Genomic DNA, 20,020 nt, shown 5'->3' with positions numbered 1-20,020 from the left:
CTCTATTAAAAATAGGGTCAGGTATGAACGTCCAACACTTTCATTCTATTAAACTATCATGTCGTAAATATAAGGTGAGACTTACCAGAATAATCTATGCTATATTCAGGAACAGGCGTCTAGGAACAGGAGCCAGCAGCAAAAGATTCTCAAGACGTTTTTGACGAGACAGCCTCAAGAAAAGAGAAGTGCTTCACACAGGACAAGACTCTCTTCATCTCTTTTTCTCCTTCTGTCTCCCTGTGTCTCTGTCTAATACATGCAAGTTAAAAATGAAATAATTTTGGATTATCCATGTGTTTTGGATTGCCTGTGTTATCTCCTCCATATCCAGATAATTTTGGAATTTGCTGTGTAATGTAAAAGACAACGTATGCTCTAAGTACAGAGCAGAGTACATCAGTGATACTACAGCAGATGTGATTTTTTTGTTTGTTTGTCTAATGTGCTCTACATCCTTCTGTTGTATCACATGTATGAAAATAATCCTGAATTATGAGCAACTTAAAGTAACATGGGGCATTCATAAATCGTGAGATTATTACCTTATTGTTGATTAGCATATGGCTTTTAGCACAGCTGTGTTAATAGTCCATTAAAATTTATAAACATCTTTAATATTATTGCTATGTCCAATATCAGATGCATTTTCTTCTACAATATAAGACTTAAGAACAGACTGTAATTCAGCATAAGAGTACCCCCTTTTTTTGTTATTTATTATAGGACTGTATGTGATACTTTGCTGAAATGTGAGAAGCTACATTATCAAAATGAAGATTTTTGGTGCCAGAGCTTTCAACTTATAAACAGGATTATAGCTGGAGTTGATTACAAAGTAAGTTTTAATACTGAAAGAATATAAATAAATAAATATACAACCATTCCCTGACTTACATAAGGGTTGCGATCCATGGAACTGTACGTAAGTCAGAATTTCCCTAAATGCTTATGCAGCACTTGCAAATTTGATTGAAGCAAAAAAGAAATATTCAAAAAACATGTAAATAAAATTATTTATTCAATTTTTTTATCTCATGCACAGAAAAAATTACAAAAGTGTACAAAATTACAAAAAGAGAGAGGAGACAGGCATAACATCAGCAAGTTTTATCTTTCGAGCATCGTTGCCAGAATTAACTCTCCAGCTGATGAGCACGCCACTGCAGAAGTTGAGGAGGGCTGTGGAGATTTAGAAGGGGTTTTTTCCAGCACATCAAAAAATTTCTCTGCAGCTGCAGAATCGGCACTGGAGACTTCACCGCATACTTTGTTTTGGAAACCAACGTGCTGCTTAAACCTATTAAACCACTTATTGCTTGCCACGAACTTGGCTTGCCGCCTCTGTAGCCGGGTGGGCAGGAGCAGCAGTGCATAGCACACGCTTCTTGATTAGACCGGGGTTCAAGCCCGTGACCACCAAATATGGAGGATGCGGAAAGGTCGGGGAATGACCACCACATATCCCGGAGCAATATGGCCTTAGTTGCTAATGCTCCTAAAAACCAAACAACAAACAAACGAACTTGGCTTGGGGTTCACCGTACTTATCCTTAATATCTTCATAAATACTTCTTGCTTTTGCTTGAATGGCCATTGGACTCAAGGGCACTTGCTTCTGAATCTGATTTTTCTTCCGTATTATTAATGGCTTTTCCATCTTCGATATAGCACCTGAGCGCTGTTTTGTGATCACTGTTGATCTTAAATGTGTTGGTCCTTTAACATGTTCTTTTATACGCGCACTATCCCTTAAAATAGTATTCACTGTTGAAACAGCGAGACCTAATTGCATGCAATAGATGACAAACTTTGTCCTGCTTTGTACTTCTTAATCATCTTCATTTATAAATCAATTTTGTTTTGTTTCCTAGCACTGCCAGCATTTGCACTTTCTGTTGGTCCCTTTCCCTTCTCCATTATAATAAGTAAATAGGAATGAAGAGAAGATTCTGAAAATTTATTTTATGTTTTTTGTATGATTGAAGATTTCAGTGAGGGGAACTCATTTCACCATAATGCTGTAACCTAAAAACCCACAGAATTCCAGTTGAAGGCCGCCGTAGCCTAGTGGTCAGGCGCGCGGGTGCATAAGTACACGTGCCTTGAGTGACCGGGGTTCAAGCCCGTGACTGCTGAATACGGTGCTGTTTCTTGTATTCTGTCTATCTTGTTAACTCCTCTGACCGTTTGGTCGTCCCGGAGTATAAACAGAAAATTTATTTTATTTTATTTTATATTATTGCAAATGCAATACGATTGCGTTCAACTCATACCTTTTTATAGGAAGTTCTTTAGCCCGATGCTCACATCAAATTAATCCAATTAATACATTATATAAAACTAAATTTATGAAACGATATTATGGTTTAAAATTGTTGACATATAGGGGTTTCTTAAAAATAATCCTGTATTCAATTTCCATAATCTACTCACTGCCAAAAGAAAGGGCAAAGTGAAGCCGATGCACATCAATCCACTAAAAACTAAACCATCCAGCAATAATGGACTGGAAATTGAAGACAATTATCAAATTTACTAAAATATTTTAGACTAAACTTCTTAATAAGGGACTAAGTTATTTCGGGGTGGTCCATGCTCACAAGAAGCAAAGTGACACTTAACAATCTCCACTTTATTTTATACTAATAATAATAAGATTCAATTTAGCATACCGCAACAAGATTATTTTTATTAACCAATACAAATAATGTTATTTACACATGCGCGTAAAGATCCATGAGTCCGAAATTGTGTATGGTCTACCTACATTTATAGCGTTACGGTTTAACTTCATTTCAAGTGTACATTTTAGTGGATTGATATGCATCGGCTTTGCTTTGCTCTTCGTTTTGGCAGTGAGTAGATTATGGAAATTGAATACAGGATTATTTTTAAGAAACCCCTATATATTAACAATTAACAATTTTAAACCATAATATTGTGTCATAAATTTAGTTTTATATAATGTATTAATTGGATTAATTTGATGAGAGCGTCTGGCTGAAGTACTTCCTATAAAAAGGTATGAGTTGATCTCTATAAATTTACAAATAGTATTAAAGTAGGAAGGATTGAGCTTTATTGTTCATATATATTTTGAAATAAGATTGAGTTTACTACCCATTTATAATAGATTGCGCTAACAGAAAAGCCCAATAAACCGGAAATTGCAAATTGTTTTTATTGTTTTATGGTAGTAACCTCCAGAAATGTGTTTTAGAAAAATATCACAAAAGCATTCAAAATTGATTCTTGTAATGGAACGTATGATAACGATGAAAGTGTAGTGCAATTTCCATTATAAAAATGATCTTTTAGAGAGATAAATAGCTTAGTTATATAGTGAAAAAAAACAACTTCCGAGGTCTTGGAATGAATTACCAAAAAAAACACGATGTATTATTGGGTTCATGTTACGATATTTTCATGATGTCTCCATTTATTCCTATGGGATGCAAAATACGTTTCCACGATTTTTTTAAAGTTTGCACCTGCCAGCAAAAACTTATGTAAAGTTGAGTATTGCATAAGCCGGGGAGTGGCTGTATACATAAAATAACAATTAATTGCATGCAAATATATCTTTATTATCAGAAATTTTATTATTGATTTTTTTTTTTTTTTTTTTTTTCAAAACATTAAAAATATATCTTTTTGGAAAAATTCAAAATGATTAACATTTTAGCTTGTCATTAACATTATAAATACTGTTTTAAATTTCCTTAATCTTTTGTAATCATCAATTTAATTACACATAACTGTTGGGTTGGTTTGCATCTGCTCACAACCACTATTATTTGTGTTTGTTGATCAGTGTGGTTACTCATATTTTTATATATGATTCCTTAATTAACTCTAAAAGCCAATATCCCCTTTTAATTTTTAAAGGGAATATTTATATAGGAGTGGGTCTCTTTCTTGACTATACTACATTTATTTACAAGTGTAGTGAAGTCTCCTACCTGACAGAAACCATTTTCTGTGTATGTGTTATTAATTTTCTGTGTATGTGCACACTGTTATTAATATTAGATAAAAATACGATTATATATGATGGTACTAGATTAAAGTGTAGTCTTATCTTAGTGTATATCCAAGTTGAAAATATTCATTCAGCCTGCCTTTATGCCACTAGCATAATTAAATTTATTTTTATTGTTGTATTTTCAATTGTTTTATGGAATATTAAAATTTATTCATCAATTGATATTTTATATTTTCGACATGCATTCATTTTATGTGGATATCAGATTAAGCTTTTCACTTTACTAGGGAGTACGGGATCTGTTGAAAAGTATTCTGGATAAAGCACATACTATACCATCTGCAGTTAATGTAGCTATTTTGAATCAGCTGAGAGCTGTGCAACAGGTAATATTTTCTATCATTTATTTTGACCTTTTTTATTACTTTTATTGTATAAAGGTTCCTAGTGTTACATTTTTAAGAAAAATCTGTAGTTTATACAGGTTTGTTAAAATTAAAGTATTGCTATGTAGAGGGCCCTGGAGTGAGTTCTAAGGTTCGTACTGAAGAGAAATTTGGACAACAGGTACAATAAAGAATGTGCTCGCCATTTATTGGGGGAAAAAAATTAGTTACAAAATTTGTCACTGTGTTGGTGCGTAACTATCTTATTTACGCGATTATGCAAATAACTTACATTATTTGCATAATTGTAAGTTATTGCCACAGCGCCACTACTCAGCTCTACTGTGCTGTATGAAAGCAAAGCAGTCTTTACAAAATCATACAGTAATGTTTGCCTGCACTACAGCAGCAATGCCAAGACCATTGTAGGAAAAGGCACTATTAGTGAAGCTGTACTATCAGAACAGCAACAATGCAGCTGCAGCTATCAGAGAATTCCAGCATCAGAAGCACATAAGGCATGGACCTATGACCATGGAAATTTGAAGCAACAGGACATCTTGGTAGTGTTCAACCAGGTAGAGGTCAAAAACGAGTGGACTCCTCTCGTGTTGAAGATGTGGCTATGGCTGTCGTGAATTTATCAAGTCAATCTCCATGTGGTAGCGCAAGTGTGCCAGCTGTTTCTCGTGAATTGTACATGCCGTATTCCACTGTAAAAGATGCACATGCTACAGCAGCTAAAGCACGGTGATGCAGATATTCGTTTCACATATGCACTTCAGTTTCTGGCGCGAATGACAGTGGATATCACTTGGCCATGGATCATCCTTTGGAGTGATGATGCCCACTTCCACTTAAATGGACAAGTGAATACGCACAACTGTTGCATTTGGGCAACAGAAAACCCTCGAGTTATCTAAGAGGTCCCGTTGCATTCTCCAAAAGTGACAGTGTAGTGGATTTACGTCCACATTCATGATTGGGCCATATTTTTTTGAACAGGTAACACTGACTGGACCCCGCACCTGTTCCATCACTGGACAGCGATATTATGAAATGTTGGCAAATTTTGCAATACCAGAGCTGTAACAATGTGGGTGCCTTCGGGATACCATATTAATGCAAGGTGGTGTGCCACCCCCACATCACTGTTGTGTCCAAAGATTGCTAAGGCAACACTTTACAGACGAACGGGTCATCAGCCATTGTTTCCAGACATCTTGGCCACCCCGATCACTGGACCCCTCACCCCATGCGACTTCTGATTGTGGGGTTTTTGTAGAACCAGCTGTATCGGGAAGGATGTCAAACTCTGACAGATCTGAAGGACAGCATTAGACATGTGCTGGCTATTCTAGTTGACATGTTATGTTCTGCTGTAGAAAATGCTGTTCTTCGAATGGAAACTGTTGTTGACCAAAATAGAGGACACATTGAACAATTTTAGCACTGTTTAAGTGATTTGTATTGCCACAGCACCATATAGTGACAAATTTTGTAACTATATATATTTTTTCCAATAAATGGCAAGTGTACTTTATTGTACCTATTGTCCAAATTTCTCTTCAGTGCGAGCCTTAGAACTTGCTACAGAGCCCTCTACATAGGGATACTTTAATTTTAACAATCCTGTAGATTATAAACATTGCTGAGAGCTATAGCAGTGTGTTCAGCACTGAAAACTTTACATTGCTGTAAAGTTCTTAATACTGTTTAATGATTTAAGTGAGGTAAGAAAAAAAATTTCATCATCTGATTTTGGACTGGGAAGATACTTTTAGTAAAAGTGATTCACTTTAAATATCATAAGAGCAGTTAACCTAAAGAAATAAAAACTGAAACCCGTATTATTATAATGTACTAAGCATAAAAGTACTTTGTTTTTATTTATACTTATGCATTCATAAACATATGAAAAGTAAAAAATATAGATATAGAAGGAAAATGTCTTTTTTGTACTCTCTTAGGTTCTTGATCACATTTTTGATCGAAACGCTTCCCTTCTGCCAAGTTATTTAATTCTGGATGAAATTCAGAAAAGGATATATCCAAGAGATCGATGGCCACATTGGGTAAGATTTTGGCATTTTATTACTGAATTATTTGTGGAGAAACAGTGAAATGAAAGTGGATGAAAATGCATATTAGGAAGACATTTATTTAAAAGTGATCTCCTTTAGCAGTAGTGCATTTATCGTAGTGTTAACAATTTGGTCATAACCTTTCTATGACTATATCCATAAAAAGATTTTGGTATCTGCAACAGATTTCTGTAAATAAATGCTTAACCCCAATTACAGAAATCTGAATTAAAACTGAGTTGATACTAACCCACTGACGTTTACCCACTGATCTGTAAATTCAACTTTACGTAAGTTTTTGCTGGCCGGTGTAAACTAAAAAAAAATCCTGGAAACGTATTTTACATCCCATAGGAATAAATGGAGGTATTGCAAAAACATCTCAATGTGAACCCAATGACATTGTTTTTTCGGTAATTCGTTCCAAGACCTCGGAAGTTGAAATTTTCACTATATAACTAAGCTATTTATCTCTCTAAAAGTCATTTTTATAATGGAGCACTACTCTTTCATCGTTATCATATGTTCAGTTATAAGAATCGATTTTGAACACCTTTGTTGATATTTTTCTAAAGAACATTTCTGGAGGTCGTGACCATAAAACAGTAAAAACAATTTGCACTTTTCTGGTTTATTGGGCTTTTCTGTTAGTGCAATCTATTATAAACAGGTAGTTAATTCGACCTTATTGCATTTGCGATAATCCTGATAACTAGAATTGTTTATTTTTTTACGTTATTATGGTGAAATATGTTTCCCCTTCACTGGAATCTTCAATCATATAAAAAACATAAATAAATTTTCAGAATCTTCTCTTCATTCCAATTTACTTATTACAATGAAGCAGGACAAAATTTGTTATCTATTGCATGGGAATTAGGTCTCACTGCTTCAACAGTGAACTATTTCAAAGGACAGTGCACGTATAAAAGAACATGTTAAAGGACAATGCATTTAAGATCAACAGTGATCACAAAACAGCGCTCAGGTGCTATATCGAAGATGGAAAAGCTATTAATAATATGGATGAAAAATCAGATTCAGAAGCAAGTGCCCCTGAGTCCAATGGCCATTCAAGCAAAAGCAAGAAGTATTTATGAAGATATTAAGGATAAGTACGGCGAATCCCAAGCCAAGTTTGTGGCAAGCAATGGGTGGTTTAATAAGTTCAAGCATCATGCTGGTTTCCACAACATTAAAGTATGCAGTGAAGTTGCCAGTGCCGATTCTGCAGCAGCAAAGAAATTTTGTGATGTGTTGGAAAAAACCCCTTCTAAATTTCCACAGCCCTCAACCTCTGCAGTGGCATACTTATCAGCTGGAGACATTGATTCTGGCAACAATGCTCAAAAGTAAAACTTGCTGACGTTATGCCTGTCCCCCTCCCTCTTTTTGTAATTTTATAATTTTATAATTTTTTTCCACTTTTATAATTTTTCCTATGCATAGGATAAAAAAAATTGAATAAATAATTCTATTTACGTGTTCGTCGAACATTTATTTTTTGCTTCAATCAAATTCAGCAAGCATAGTTGCGAGTGCCGCATAAACCTTTAGGGAAATTCCTGAATTATGTAAAATTCGACTTACGCAGAGTTCCGTGGAATGCAACCCTTACGTAAGTCGGGGAGTACTTGTAATAGCAAAATTGTCTTGATATCTCTAGCAGCTGCTGTAGCACACATTGTTTCATGAACATTGGGGTCAGTAGTGGAAGAAATAACTTCATAATTAGAGAAGCTATACTGGAAAAGAATCAAGAATTGAGGAATGAAAATTATCTAGATTAAAGTGATTTGTACAGGAGATATAGACAAGTAAGTTTGTCAGCATGGAGTAAAAAGATTTTGTGGCAAAGAAGATTAAAAGAAAAAAAGAGAAAAGAAGCTATATTAGGCAGTCTATGATACGGAACACCTGAATCAGCTTGTGCATAGAAATATTACCTTTATAAAGGAATGAATCGTAGATGATTGGCAGTCGAGAAACCTAATAGTGGAATAAAAGTGAGTTTGTATTATTTTTAGTATGGCTACAGGATGTAAGGAAACAGACTTATGCTAAATCTGTCAAAAAACCCTTCCCCAATCACAAATTTTTCGTATGATCAGAAAATAACCATTCGCCCACCTCGAAGGTAGTTTATTCTGATCAGCTAAAACACATTATCTGAAGTTATATTCATTATGATTCATCCTTCTATTATTTCTAAAAATTTTGTGTGATTTCTGGATCTTGTCTCACCTAATAGCAGTGGCAAGTCAGTAGTCACAAATTTACTTCCTTTCTGGCAATACACCTCTGAAGCTCTTGATAACCACCTACAAGTTGATGCAGTCTACACAGACATATCTAAGGCATTTGATAAAGTCCCGCATGAACAACTTCTGGAAAAACTTAAGCTATATGGCATCCGTGACCCTTTGCTCTCATGGCTACGCAGCTATATTACGCATCGTTCCTTGAGCGTTATCATCGATCAAGTGAACTCAGACTGTTTTATACCACTAAGCGGAGTACCACAAGGCTCTCCCTTAGGTCCTCTTCTCTTCATTGTTTTCGTAAATGATCTTCCTTCTTTCATCTACACCTCCAATGTTCAAGTTGCTCTCTATGCAGATGATCTTAAGATCTACTCAGCAGTGAAGGAGACTACCGATTCTCAACAACTTCAATGTGCTCTCAATAAATTCTCTCTGTGGCTATCTCTGAATGGCTTGTCTGCTAACCCCTCGAAGTGCAAAGTTATCTCTTTCTCATCTTGCAGATCTCCACAACTAATGAATACGGAGTATAGTATTAACTCTGTGATCATCGAAAGGTGTGACCAAGTTAACGACTTAGGGATTCTCTTTTCCAGCAGTGCTAAATTCGATGCCCATGTCCTTAAAATCACCAGCAAAGCATTCAAAACACTGGGATTCATCAAACGGAACACATACAAGTTCAAAAACTACAGATATGCGGTTATCCTTTATAAAACTATTGTTCTGCCAATCCTTGAATTCAGTTCACCCATCTGGAATCCTCACACAAAGACTTTAACTAACAAAATTGAAGCAGTCCAAAAAAACTTTATCCGTTACCTTACGTACCGCAATCCTCTATTCTATCACTCAGTGTATTATGAATCGCTGTGTGATTACTTTCATCTAAGGCCTCTGTGCACTAGAAGAGTTACTGCTGACATCGCCCTCCTAGCCAAAGTAATCACTGGAATTTATGAAGCATCTGATATCCTGAGTAAAATAAACTTCAATGCTCCCTGTAGACAAGTCAGGAACCTTACACCGTTTCGCCTTGACTCTGCCAACACGGACTTAATGAAGTTCAGTCCACTGAACAGAATCAGCAAATCACTCTCGCATTGACTTCTTTGACAACTCCCAATTACTGATGAACTCCATCCACAAGTTTGCCTCTTCACTTAAACTGCAAAGTGACTAGCTCACATCTAATTATTGTAGCTTATTATTTGTTATATTATTTTTCTATTCTCTAACGGATTAATTATTACTTGTTTTACCGGTAACTTAACTTAATACAATCCTCTTTTGTACATATGCTTTTATTGTTTGAATCTATATCAATGTTTATCGTCCTGTAGGATTTCACATTATTGTTATTATGTTTATTGATCTGATCTCAGATACACTGTTAATGGTTACCTGTTGTGTATCTTTTTATTAATAAAATAAAATAAAATAAAATAAAATAATAGTAAGAATATGTTTCCCTAAGAGCTTCACGGCCTTGGATGCCTCAATTGGACACCCCCCCCCCCAACAGCAGCAGCACCACCACCACCACAAGGTGCCGACCGGGCTAGCCAGGTGGGTAAAGTGCCTGCCTGGCAACCCAAAGGTCGCGGGTTCGAATCCCGCCTTGGGCTTGGATCAAAGTACTGCAAAAACCTTGGGAGGTGCACTATGGCCACAGAAGCTGATGCACCAACAACTACCAAAAAAAAAAAAAAAAAAACACCACAAGGTATCGGTGTTTAGTTGCCAAGCTTTGCAAGTTAATTGCTGGAATAAGTTACCTCCATGGGTGTTTGAGGCATGATTGCTTGGGGAAATTCAAAAGTCAGCTAGAGATTGACTCCTACATGAGGAGGGAGTCAAATAGGGAATTTATTTTATTTAACTTTTTTTTTTTTTAATTAATTTTGGCTAATGCAGCAAATGCTCATAGCTTTCTTGCACCATACGACTAATACTATATCACTTCTGTATGGTCGTTGTTATTTTGTAGTTGTTGCCTTATTAGCTGTTAGTTACGAGCTGCTTTTTTTTTTTTTTTTTTTTTTTTTCTGCTGGAACACACCCAAGTACTATTCCAAAGATCTTACTTAACTTGTAAAAAGATAAAACTTTATAGGTTTAAGATATAAAAAAAAAAAATTATACTAAAGTATATGACAAAAATATGCTTTTATTGTGTAAATGTTTATAAAATTTGTTTTGTTGTAAGTGAATAAATAAATAAATGCTTGTTAAATTAGGTTTGTATAAAACTTATCAAATTCATGATACTACCTATACTTTTGTGATATGAAAATAGCCCCAAATTACACATTTGGCACCATTATTAAAAAATAAATAAATAAATAAAAATAAAAAAAATCCCTTTGGAGGAGGTATTCCATAGCTACCAGTCTTGACATTCTGAAAGGTTATTTAACAAAAAAACTGGTTAACAGTGCAAAAAAGATGAGTGAACATTGCAGTTTCTGAACCTTATTTTTTTATAGTTTTATCATGTTTATGAGAAACTGGATGTTGCAAGCCATCAACACAAAAATCTAAAAACATAACTATGGTGTATTGTGGGAGAAAATAAAACTCATATTGATGAAGAACTGAAATACTTTTATATGAAGCAACAAACAGTATTAGTCCTGAACTCTTAGATTAGAATGAGAATTAGAATTTCAAAAAAATATGAATGCAAATGCAATATGAAATTAGAACTTCCAAACAGTGTTCAGTTTATATCATTTTACAATATCTCTCTCTTTGCCTAGCAGTTTTAAATTGACCATTGATGAATGTATTTGTTGCTGTGTCAGAATTCTTCTTAGCATTCGCATTGCATTTTTGTTATGTATTTAGTTGTATTTACATACACAAAATCGAAAAAACTGGGCAGAGCATGAATACAGCATTACAACTGATTGTACAATATTTTGACATTCCATTAACTGTGAAAATTGCCTCTTGATATTTTAAGGAGTCCTTATGTGCTGTAATGTAATAACTAGATCGTAAGTATAGCTTAGCTTAATTTTCAGCACTCACCTCATAGTACCCACCTCATAGAACCAGCTAAGCGGATTACTATGAGGTGAGTGCTGAAAATTAAGCTAAGCTATACATACGATCTAACTGTGAAAATTGCATAACTTTTACAGCCAATGGCATGGCTGGCAAGGTTGCCTGACTTGGACCTTTTAGTTTTTACCCCTGTGAGGTGGATATATTTAAAGGATAATTTATCGTGTACTATCACTGTGAAACTGGTAGAATTTGTGCCATTGGACTATACATAAACAAGTACCACATGTAGCTACAATGGCTGCTTTCTGAAATTTCAGCTTCATTGCATTTACTCAGAAGTCTCTGTAAAGTATGCTTTATACGGAAAATGTTGTGATTTGTATGATTATGTTTATCAGAATTGCTATTTGAAAATATACAAATTTCACCACTAAAGAGCACTGATTGTCACCCCCAGATTAATAATATTATCTAAAATCAACAGGTAATGATCATTATGTAAGTGATAATATGCCTCAACTTATGAGATCAGTTGGTTCCAGAAAAACATCTCTTATCTCAAAACTCTTTAAGTAGAGTAATTGGGGTTCTTAATACCCACTGAGGGCCTGGAAGCTCAGAATTTCAAAAAAGTGTGGTTTTTCAGTGAAATAATCCTGTAAGGTTCCACTGCAGCATTCACAACATTGGTTGACTTGGAAACTATCCTGGAGTAAATCTATTTCTCCAAGTATTACTACTGTAATGACCTTTGTAATATTTTCTCTAGTTAATCCTGACTCAGGGCTAGGGAACTTCCTCTGATTCAAACACAGTAGCTTCATCAATGGCTTCTCTTTCTTCCTCAGACATGTCAATGGAGTGAGAACCCACAGGCTCATCCACATCTTCAGCTGTTATCTGCAGACCAAGATTTTTCAAGAAGCTGCAGAATTTCTTCTTATTCCTGTCTCTTCTCTTTCTCTGATTCAAATCGCCCAAAATCTGCAGAAATGTTAGGCGACAAATTTTTCCATCCTGATTTAGTGCTCATCTTATCCAAGCTTTTTCATCATTATTTATGTTATAAATAATGTTATAAAATTTCGACAATTCTTTGAGGGTGGGTTTGTAACATCAAAGATGCCATAAATAATGGCATCTTTGATGTTACAAAGATGCTTGAAGTTGGCAATGCCATTTTCTATAGGCTGGATCAGAGAGGTAGTATTTGCTGGAAATAACTTAATTTTGATAAAACCAGGCAGAGTTATATGTTCCCCATGAGCTGGAGCATTGTCCAGAACCAAGGTGGCTTTTTGTGCTAAGTTTTTGCTTTTAAGATATCTTTCCACAGCTGGTGTAAAATAATTTTTAAACCAGTCATCAAAAATGTAACTGGTGACTTGTATTTTGACTGCTCTTAAAAATTACAGGAAGATGTGCCTTACTGAAGTTCTGTAATGCTCTAGGGTTTTCAGAATGATAAACTAAAAGTGGTTTAATTTTAAAATCCCTGAAAGCATTTGATCCAAGCATCAAAGTAAGCCTGTCTTTTACATGTTATGGACTGATAATTTTTTTCTTATCTTCCATAATGTGGGTTCTTTTAGGCATTTTTTCCAAAGCAAAGCAATCCAGTTCACCAAAGTTATATACCTGGTGAAATGAGTACATGTTTTCTTCCATCAAATCACCAAAACCTGCCACAAACTCATCAGCCGAAAAACTTTACCATGACAAATCTGCAGTTTAACACCCGTTTTGCTATTATATCTGTGAAACCAACCTCTGCTAGTATTAAACTCCACATTAATCACTGGTTGCTGCTCTTTAAGTCTAGAAAAAATGGCTCTGGCTTTCTCACTAATTAACTCGACTTAAATACTTCCCTCGTGTTGCTTTCTTCAAATCCACAAAGATAATTCTGACTCCATTTTATTTACAATATCAGCATGTTTATGAATTATTTTGGTCTCTTCAGAACTAACATTGGCCATCTCTTCTATTTTTTCTCTATTTAATAACACAGTGTAAACTGTGGTCCATTCTAAACCTAAACATTTAGTGATATCAGTTATACACTCACCATTTTCGCTGCTCTGAATAATTTTTAATTTAACACTTTTCAATGTCTTTAACTTTCTTTTATCACTGTACTAATCACTTTTCTTTACATGCCCCATATTTATAAAAATAATTTTTCAAAAACTCTATAAATCTATTGACACCATTAAAAATAGAAGAAAATCCACAAAGCACATATGAACAGCAGGCCAGATTGTAGATAAGCTGAACTGAAGTGGCTTAGCACCTGTGCAATAATCCACATTTAAACTTTTTGTCAGTTGGCAGCATCATTACGAATCTCATAAGGCTGGAACAGAGGATCTTGGACAATTAATTGAAACAAAGAATAAAATCTCATTAGTCTGAAACCTCATAAATAGTGATCACATAAATGGAGGCACCACTGTGCTTAAAACCATTATCCTGTATATATGAGTGAATTACAAAATTTTGGAAAGGTTTCATTTTTCTTCTCAGAAAATCTTGTTTCGTTTATTAACTGTCCACAATCTTTCAATCAAGGTAAAAGTTATAGAAATATGAAATTTCATTGGATTCAATATGCCATACACATGATCAGAATAATGCAGTGTGTCAACATTGCATTATTCTGAGGTTATTCAGTAGCTGATTTCATATTGTGCATTTGAAATATAAAGAATGTGAGATTTGAATTCGATATGCCATACTGTGATCAGAATAATGCATTGTGTCAACAATGTGATGAGGTTATTTAATAGCTGATTTCATGTTGTGCACTTGAAATGTGAAGAATGTCAGGTTTGCTAGCCCCATCATAATTTAAAGAGACATCACAGAATGGTAGAAAGGAAGTAAAAGAGGGTTTAAAGTTGAAGCCATTTCAGGCTTTTAACAAACAAGTCAGGTATATCGCAATCAGTGACGAAAATTATTTACCGTTTCTTCAAGTGCATTGTTTGCTGCTGTGGACATTTGACCCTTTCTTAGTAAAGTGGTAATCCCGCACTTCCTTTCTCTGATCTCCACCTGTGTTGTGTCACACCTGTGCAGTTTTCTCCCGGATACTAACAATGACAAGTTAACACTTTTCTTCTAGGGTTGCCACAGACTGATCACACTTTGCTGAATTGTGATGTGACCTGAATATCAAATTCATCAATATTTACTGATATTTTTTGAAAGAATATTCAACTTGTCCCCTCCACCCCTCAAGAAGCAGCATCCATTGTGGATGACAAAGATCCTGCTTACCTTTATAAATACTGCTCTGTAAAGTTTTTTTTTTTTTTTTTTTTTTTTGTGATATGTTTTTCAGATAAATGAATTAAATTCCTATTTTTTTGCTTATAAATCAGATGGTCTTTTTTATTTCATGTATAAAGTAAACATAAAGATTGTTATTGCTGCAAATAAAATGCACAAATTTTGTTTCTTTCTACATATATCTTTCAGAAATTTTCCAAATTGCTATCTGCCTTTATTGACAGCTTTAAGCCTACAGCACAAATGGTTTCTGTAGCAGGTGAGTTATCAATTTAATTTTTAAGTATGTAGGGTATCCCAAGAACTCTCTGACAAGTTTTATAAAAGTAAGTTTGAAACTTTAATTTAAAATTTTAAAATATGATTCTTGCTTGTTAGGTTTTGTTGTTTATTTTATTTATGATACTAGTTAGAATTAGTTCAGGATCAAGAAAGTATTTGGTGATTAATAGCGTGCTCTCTCTCTTTTTCTCTGCAAGATTATTTATCCATGATTAAAATGACTCAAAAATTAGAAATAAGATAAATTAATGGTCACCCTATGGTCCATAGGCTTACTCTTTCCATCAAAGGATTTTTGTACTGGCATTGGAGCATCCCAAGAAATATTTTGTCTTCTTCCAAGTCTTTTTCCTGCCTGCACAGCAGCAGTGGGTGGCTGCAGCATTGGAAAACATAAATTAAGTGCTTAATGAAGTTGCCCATTCCGAAGCAATTACATGTTTATGTACACAAAAAATGCATAATTGTATTTCATAAAGGTGCCAATTCCCTTTGTGTTTATGACAGTAAAGCTTTATAGATGAAAACAGTGGCATGTAAATTTAATATTGTGGGTGCAAGTTTTTTTTTTTTTTTTTTTGTAAACAAACTGATTTTCAATAGATAGTCTCAGTTCCTCGGTGTGGAAAGTATGGGGTATTAGTTCTCTGGAAATAAGTGTTTACTTTAAGTTTGTCTATATTAAAATACACATAACATAGATTTACTACTTATAACATAGATTTACTATATTGCAGATTGTGGTTTCCATTTATCTAACTTGATTGAGTGTATGTTTCATGATTGCAAAATGCAAATGAGACTTGTTGGAGGATTCAAGTTCTTAACAGCAACACTCTAGCCACGCCATGGAGGGCAAAAAAATTATTTTGTAGAAAGATCCACCATTTTATCTGGTCTGTCTGTAAGAAATTGATATTTTTGACTTCTAAAGCTAAAAGAGCTTGTTGTCTTATGAAACAAGTTGGAATATGAGTTATGAAACAAAAATTATTAACCTCCCAAATGTGTTAATATTTCTTTCTTTCTTTTTCTTTTTTTTTTTTTTTTTTTTTATAAATAGTGTGATACATTGGAGTAGGATAAGGAGCTGACCAACAGTTCACTTGTGGATAGGTTGTATTTGTGCTCTTTTTGCATCAGCAGAGTCATGGTCTGAAGGAAGATGCCTGATCATATGGCATACGATCTTTCCTTCACCTCATGAATTTAGGTTTGCATGACATGAAGTCTCACCTAATATGCTCAAATTGGAATAAATAATTATCAGTATACCTATATAAAACTATTTTTTAAAATTATATTATTATAACAGAGAAGTCAATTAAGGGATTATCATCCATATCTATATACCCAGTGAGTGCACACATCACTGTGGTAGTTCAAATCAGCCCTTCTAAACTATCAGCCTTCCATTCACTGTTTTCTTCATGCATATTATTATATCGGGCATCTTCCTGTTAGTAATTATTAATTTGTAATTATTGTATAGCCGCAGCACTTCTTTATTCTTCCTCTTTGTTTCTGTGATACCTGATACCTGGTATTGACCTAGTTCCACTAATTTCATTTCTTTGCCATTTAAGCTTCTAACATTAATGGTACCTGCTTTGCTAGATTTTACAGCAGCATATTTTGCAGTGTGTGTGTGTGTGTGTGTGTCCTGTTCCCTGACAAGTACAGTCAGACTTGATTCATCCAGATGGCATTCCAGGAAGTATGAGTCTCAGTCACTTTCTCTTACTATAATGATAAATTTCCAGACCATAAGTTGTCCAATGTGGTAAGCTTCATTCACAACCCATCCTCGTTCATTCAGTAGAGGTATTTCTGGTTCCTTACTAAGTGGCTATACCAACGTTAAGGTTGTGAAGGATTGACATTGTTTCCCCATAGGCTTAGATTATATGTGGAGGTCTCCTCTTTGTTGGATAACCTCAGATCCATCAATCAGGGACTTTGGCATAAGTTTAGATTCTACTCAGAGAGGTTCTTTTGTCTTTTGGGTACATTGTCTTCAAGAGAACCACACTCAAAAGTAGGTATACCTAGATAAAGAATACAAATGCTTCAGAATCGAACTTCCATCACTAGCCAAATTGACTGAGTTTAAAATACCCTGCTGCATTCCAAACAAACTTTTCTGATCATTGCAAATCTCGTTCAGTCTGGAATAAGATGGCAAATTGTAATGTAATTCTGAAGGAATAAGGCACAAACCCTTCCTTCCTTCTTGCCAGTAGAATGTTCTCTCTCTCTCTCTCTCTCTCTCTCTCTCTCTCTCTCTCTCTCTCTCTCTCTCTCTCATAGTCAGACATTCTGTTACTTCTTATCTTACCTTTCAAATAAAAGATAAAAGTATACTCAAAATATTCATTTTCACATCTAAAATCTGGAGAGCTTGACTTTTTAAAATAAGTATCTGAGCAGAGTGGCACAAAAGATGAGTGTTATATGAATATTGGGAACATTATTTAAGTAATAAATTGCAAGTGTTTATGCAAAACTTAGTTACATAACAATACAGCTATTTTTTTATGAAACCCCGAAACATAAAAGGTGTTATAACCTGTAGTACTTGTACCATGCATAAGTTGAAAAGACAGAAGATACCTGTTGACATTAGACTTAAATTTCTGTATATTGTTATTTTTGAGAAATAAATACTTGTGAAAGATTATCTCAGAGAACAAAAGTAAAAGGAATAAATGAAGGGAAAAGTTCGTTCTGTGAGTCTGGGGTTGGATGTTGATTAGTTGAAGACTGATATAGAAGAGAGCGGTGATGTTACATTTGCCAATTCAGAAGAACAATGCTCCTGGAAGTATTTCTAGAAAAAATGCAGTAGAAACTGAATGGTGAGACAGCAAGTGAAGAGACTGCAAGGGATTGGTTATTAATTTCCTGTTGTTTTTGGGAGTGAAAAAGAAAACCTAGGTTTTTTTTTTTTGTTTTTTTTTTTTGTTTTTTTTTATGCAGAGGAAGCAATATTATGCCAAGAGAGAGAGTCAGGGTAATCCCAATAAATATATGTGATCTTGTCTAGAGATTCTGGGTGTTATCAAATGTAAACATGGGAGTTACAGAAGACCCCCCCCCCCCCCTTTTTTTTTTATTTTAATGGGGCTGAGTTTTAGAAGGATTGAGAATAACCTGAATGTGAAAAATCTGAAGATTGGCATTTAACAAATTGGCAGTGAATATTTGAGAAGTTGAACCTGTTTCCGCAGGATAAGATTTCTCAAACTGTAAGGTAGAATGCAATGTGCTATTATTGGCAAAATAATGGATTAGATCTTCAGTCAGAGAAAGATTGTTAATATATGAGAGAGAAAAGAGTGGAAGAAAGCACTGAACCTTGTGAAACACTAGCATTAGTTGAGAAGTTAAAAGACAAGGAGCTATTTACTCATCTACAGTAAATGATCAGAGACAAAACTCTCTGCCAAATTACAAAATACAGATGACCATCTTGGGTGTTTGTTTATGAGACTTTTATGCAAAACATAATCAAACATCTTGGAAATGTCAAAAGTAAATGCTTGAGCTTCACCTAACTTTTCCATTGAATTTGTCCAAAGATGAGTAACATCATCCAGTATATCAACACTGCTCAATACTGATAGAAACCGTATTGGCAATCATTGACCATATGGAAGGTTTTGAGATAAATTAAGAGTTGACAGTTGATGGATTTGTTCAAGATGAGTGTTATATGAATATTGGGAACATTATTTAAGTAATAAATAAAATGGGATGATGATTGGATGGGTAGAATTTGTCACTTTTTTTTTTTTTTTTTTTTTTTTTGAAAACTGACCAATAAGCAAATTTCCATGCAGAAGGAAAAATAGCGGAATAAAAATGTGTAAAAAAGGTTATGCAAAAAGAGGAACAAACTCAGAGCACAAGTTTTGAGAACAAGTGGAGTGATGCAATCAGAACCTGAAGCTTTCTTGGCATCAAGATTGTTCAGAATTCTTCTAATATCCTTTTGTTGAAAGACCATGGCATGCATTGAATGAAGTGTTTAAGGTGATATACCAGCTCATCGATACAAGAGTTGGAAGAAAAGTAGGAATGCTAATAAGTGAGCTTTATCTTTAGTTGAGGATGCAATAGAACCATCAGAGATGAAACAGAGATGGAAGTATAGATGGATAGAAGTCACAGCCAATAGCTTTGGGCAGAGAGCATAAGCCTCAACTACCATTTAGATAAGAATCAAATTTTCTACTCTTAGCCTGTTTAAAATCAAGTTTGGATTGATTTGTAATTGTTTTATAACTGTTGCAGTCTTTAGTATAGGCGGAGTATGAAGCTGGAGACCCAGATAATTCAGTTTTAATATGCTACATTCTTATCTTGAATGGCCTTGACACATTTATTGGAAAACTAGGGTTTAAACGAGGACAAGATTTTACAGTAGAATGAAGATTTCATTCTTTATGTAAATAATTTCGCTTACACATTCTGGACAAACATTAAGATTTGAAAGATTTAAAACAGTAATCCAACCAAGGAAAAGGGGAATTGAAATCAAAAAGTACACAGAATGTGCTATTTTGTATTCTTTTAATGCCAAACAACAGAAGACTGAGAATAGCCACAAGAGAAACCATCACCACATTATGATCTGAGGCACCTAGAAGACCATTAACATTGACTGTGTACTTTGTAGGATCATCTGGTATTCCAGTGGATAAA

At 34.6% G+C, this 20,020-nt stretch overlaps 1 protein-coding gene across 1 annotated transcript in view; it reads left to right on the top strand.

The window, feature by feature from the left end:
- MED23 (mediator complex subunit 23) overlaps nt 1-20,020 on the top strand; it is a 163,785-nt gene that overhangs the window by 17,804 nt on the left and 125,961 nt on the right. The window contains exons 4-7 of the mRNA XM_090372486.1: nt 727-838; nt 4,276-4,374; nt 6,345-6,449; nt 15,221-15,290. Of these exons, the coding sequence (XP_090228612.1) occupies nt 727-838; nt 4,276-4,374; nt 6,345-6,449; nt 15,221-15,290 (386 nt within the window). The remainder of the gene's footprint in view (nt 1-726; nt 839-4,275; nt 4,375-6,344; nt 6,450-15,220; nt 15,291-20,020) is intronic.

The sequence above is a fragment of the Mastigoproctus giganteus genome, chromosome 4, assembly GCF_048544385.1.
Source record: "Mastigoproctus giganteus isolate SK-2022 chromosome 4, ASM4854438v1, whole genome shotgun sequence".
NCBI lineage: Eukaryota > Metazoa > Arthropoda > Arachnida > Uropygi > Thelyphonidae > Mastigoproctus > Mastigoproctus giganteus.
The sequence above is the reverse complement of the archived record's forward strand: the minus strand, read 5'-3'. Positions and strand labels throughout refer to the sequence as shown.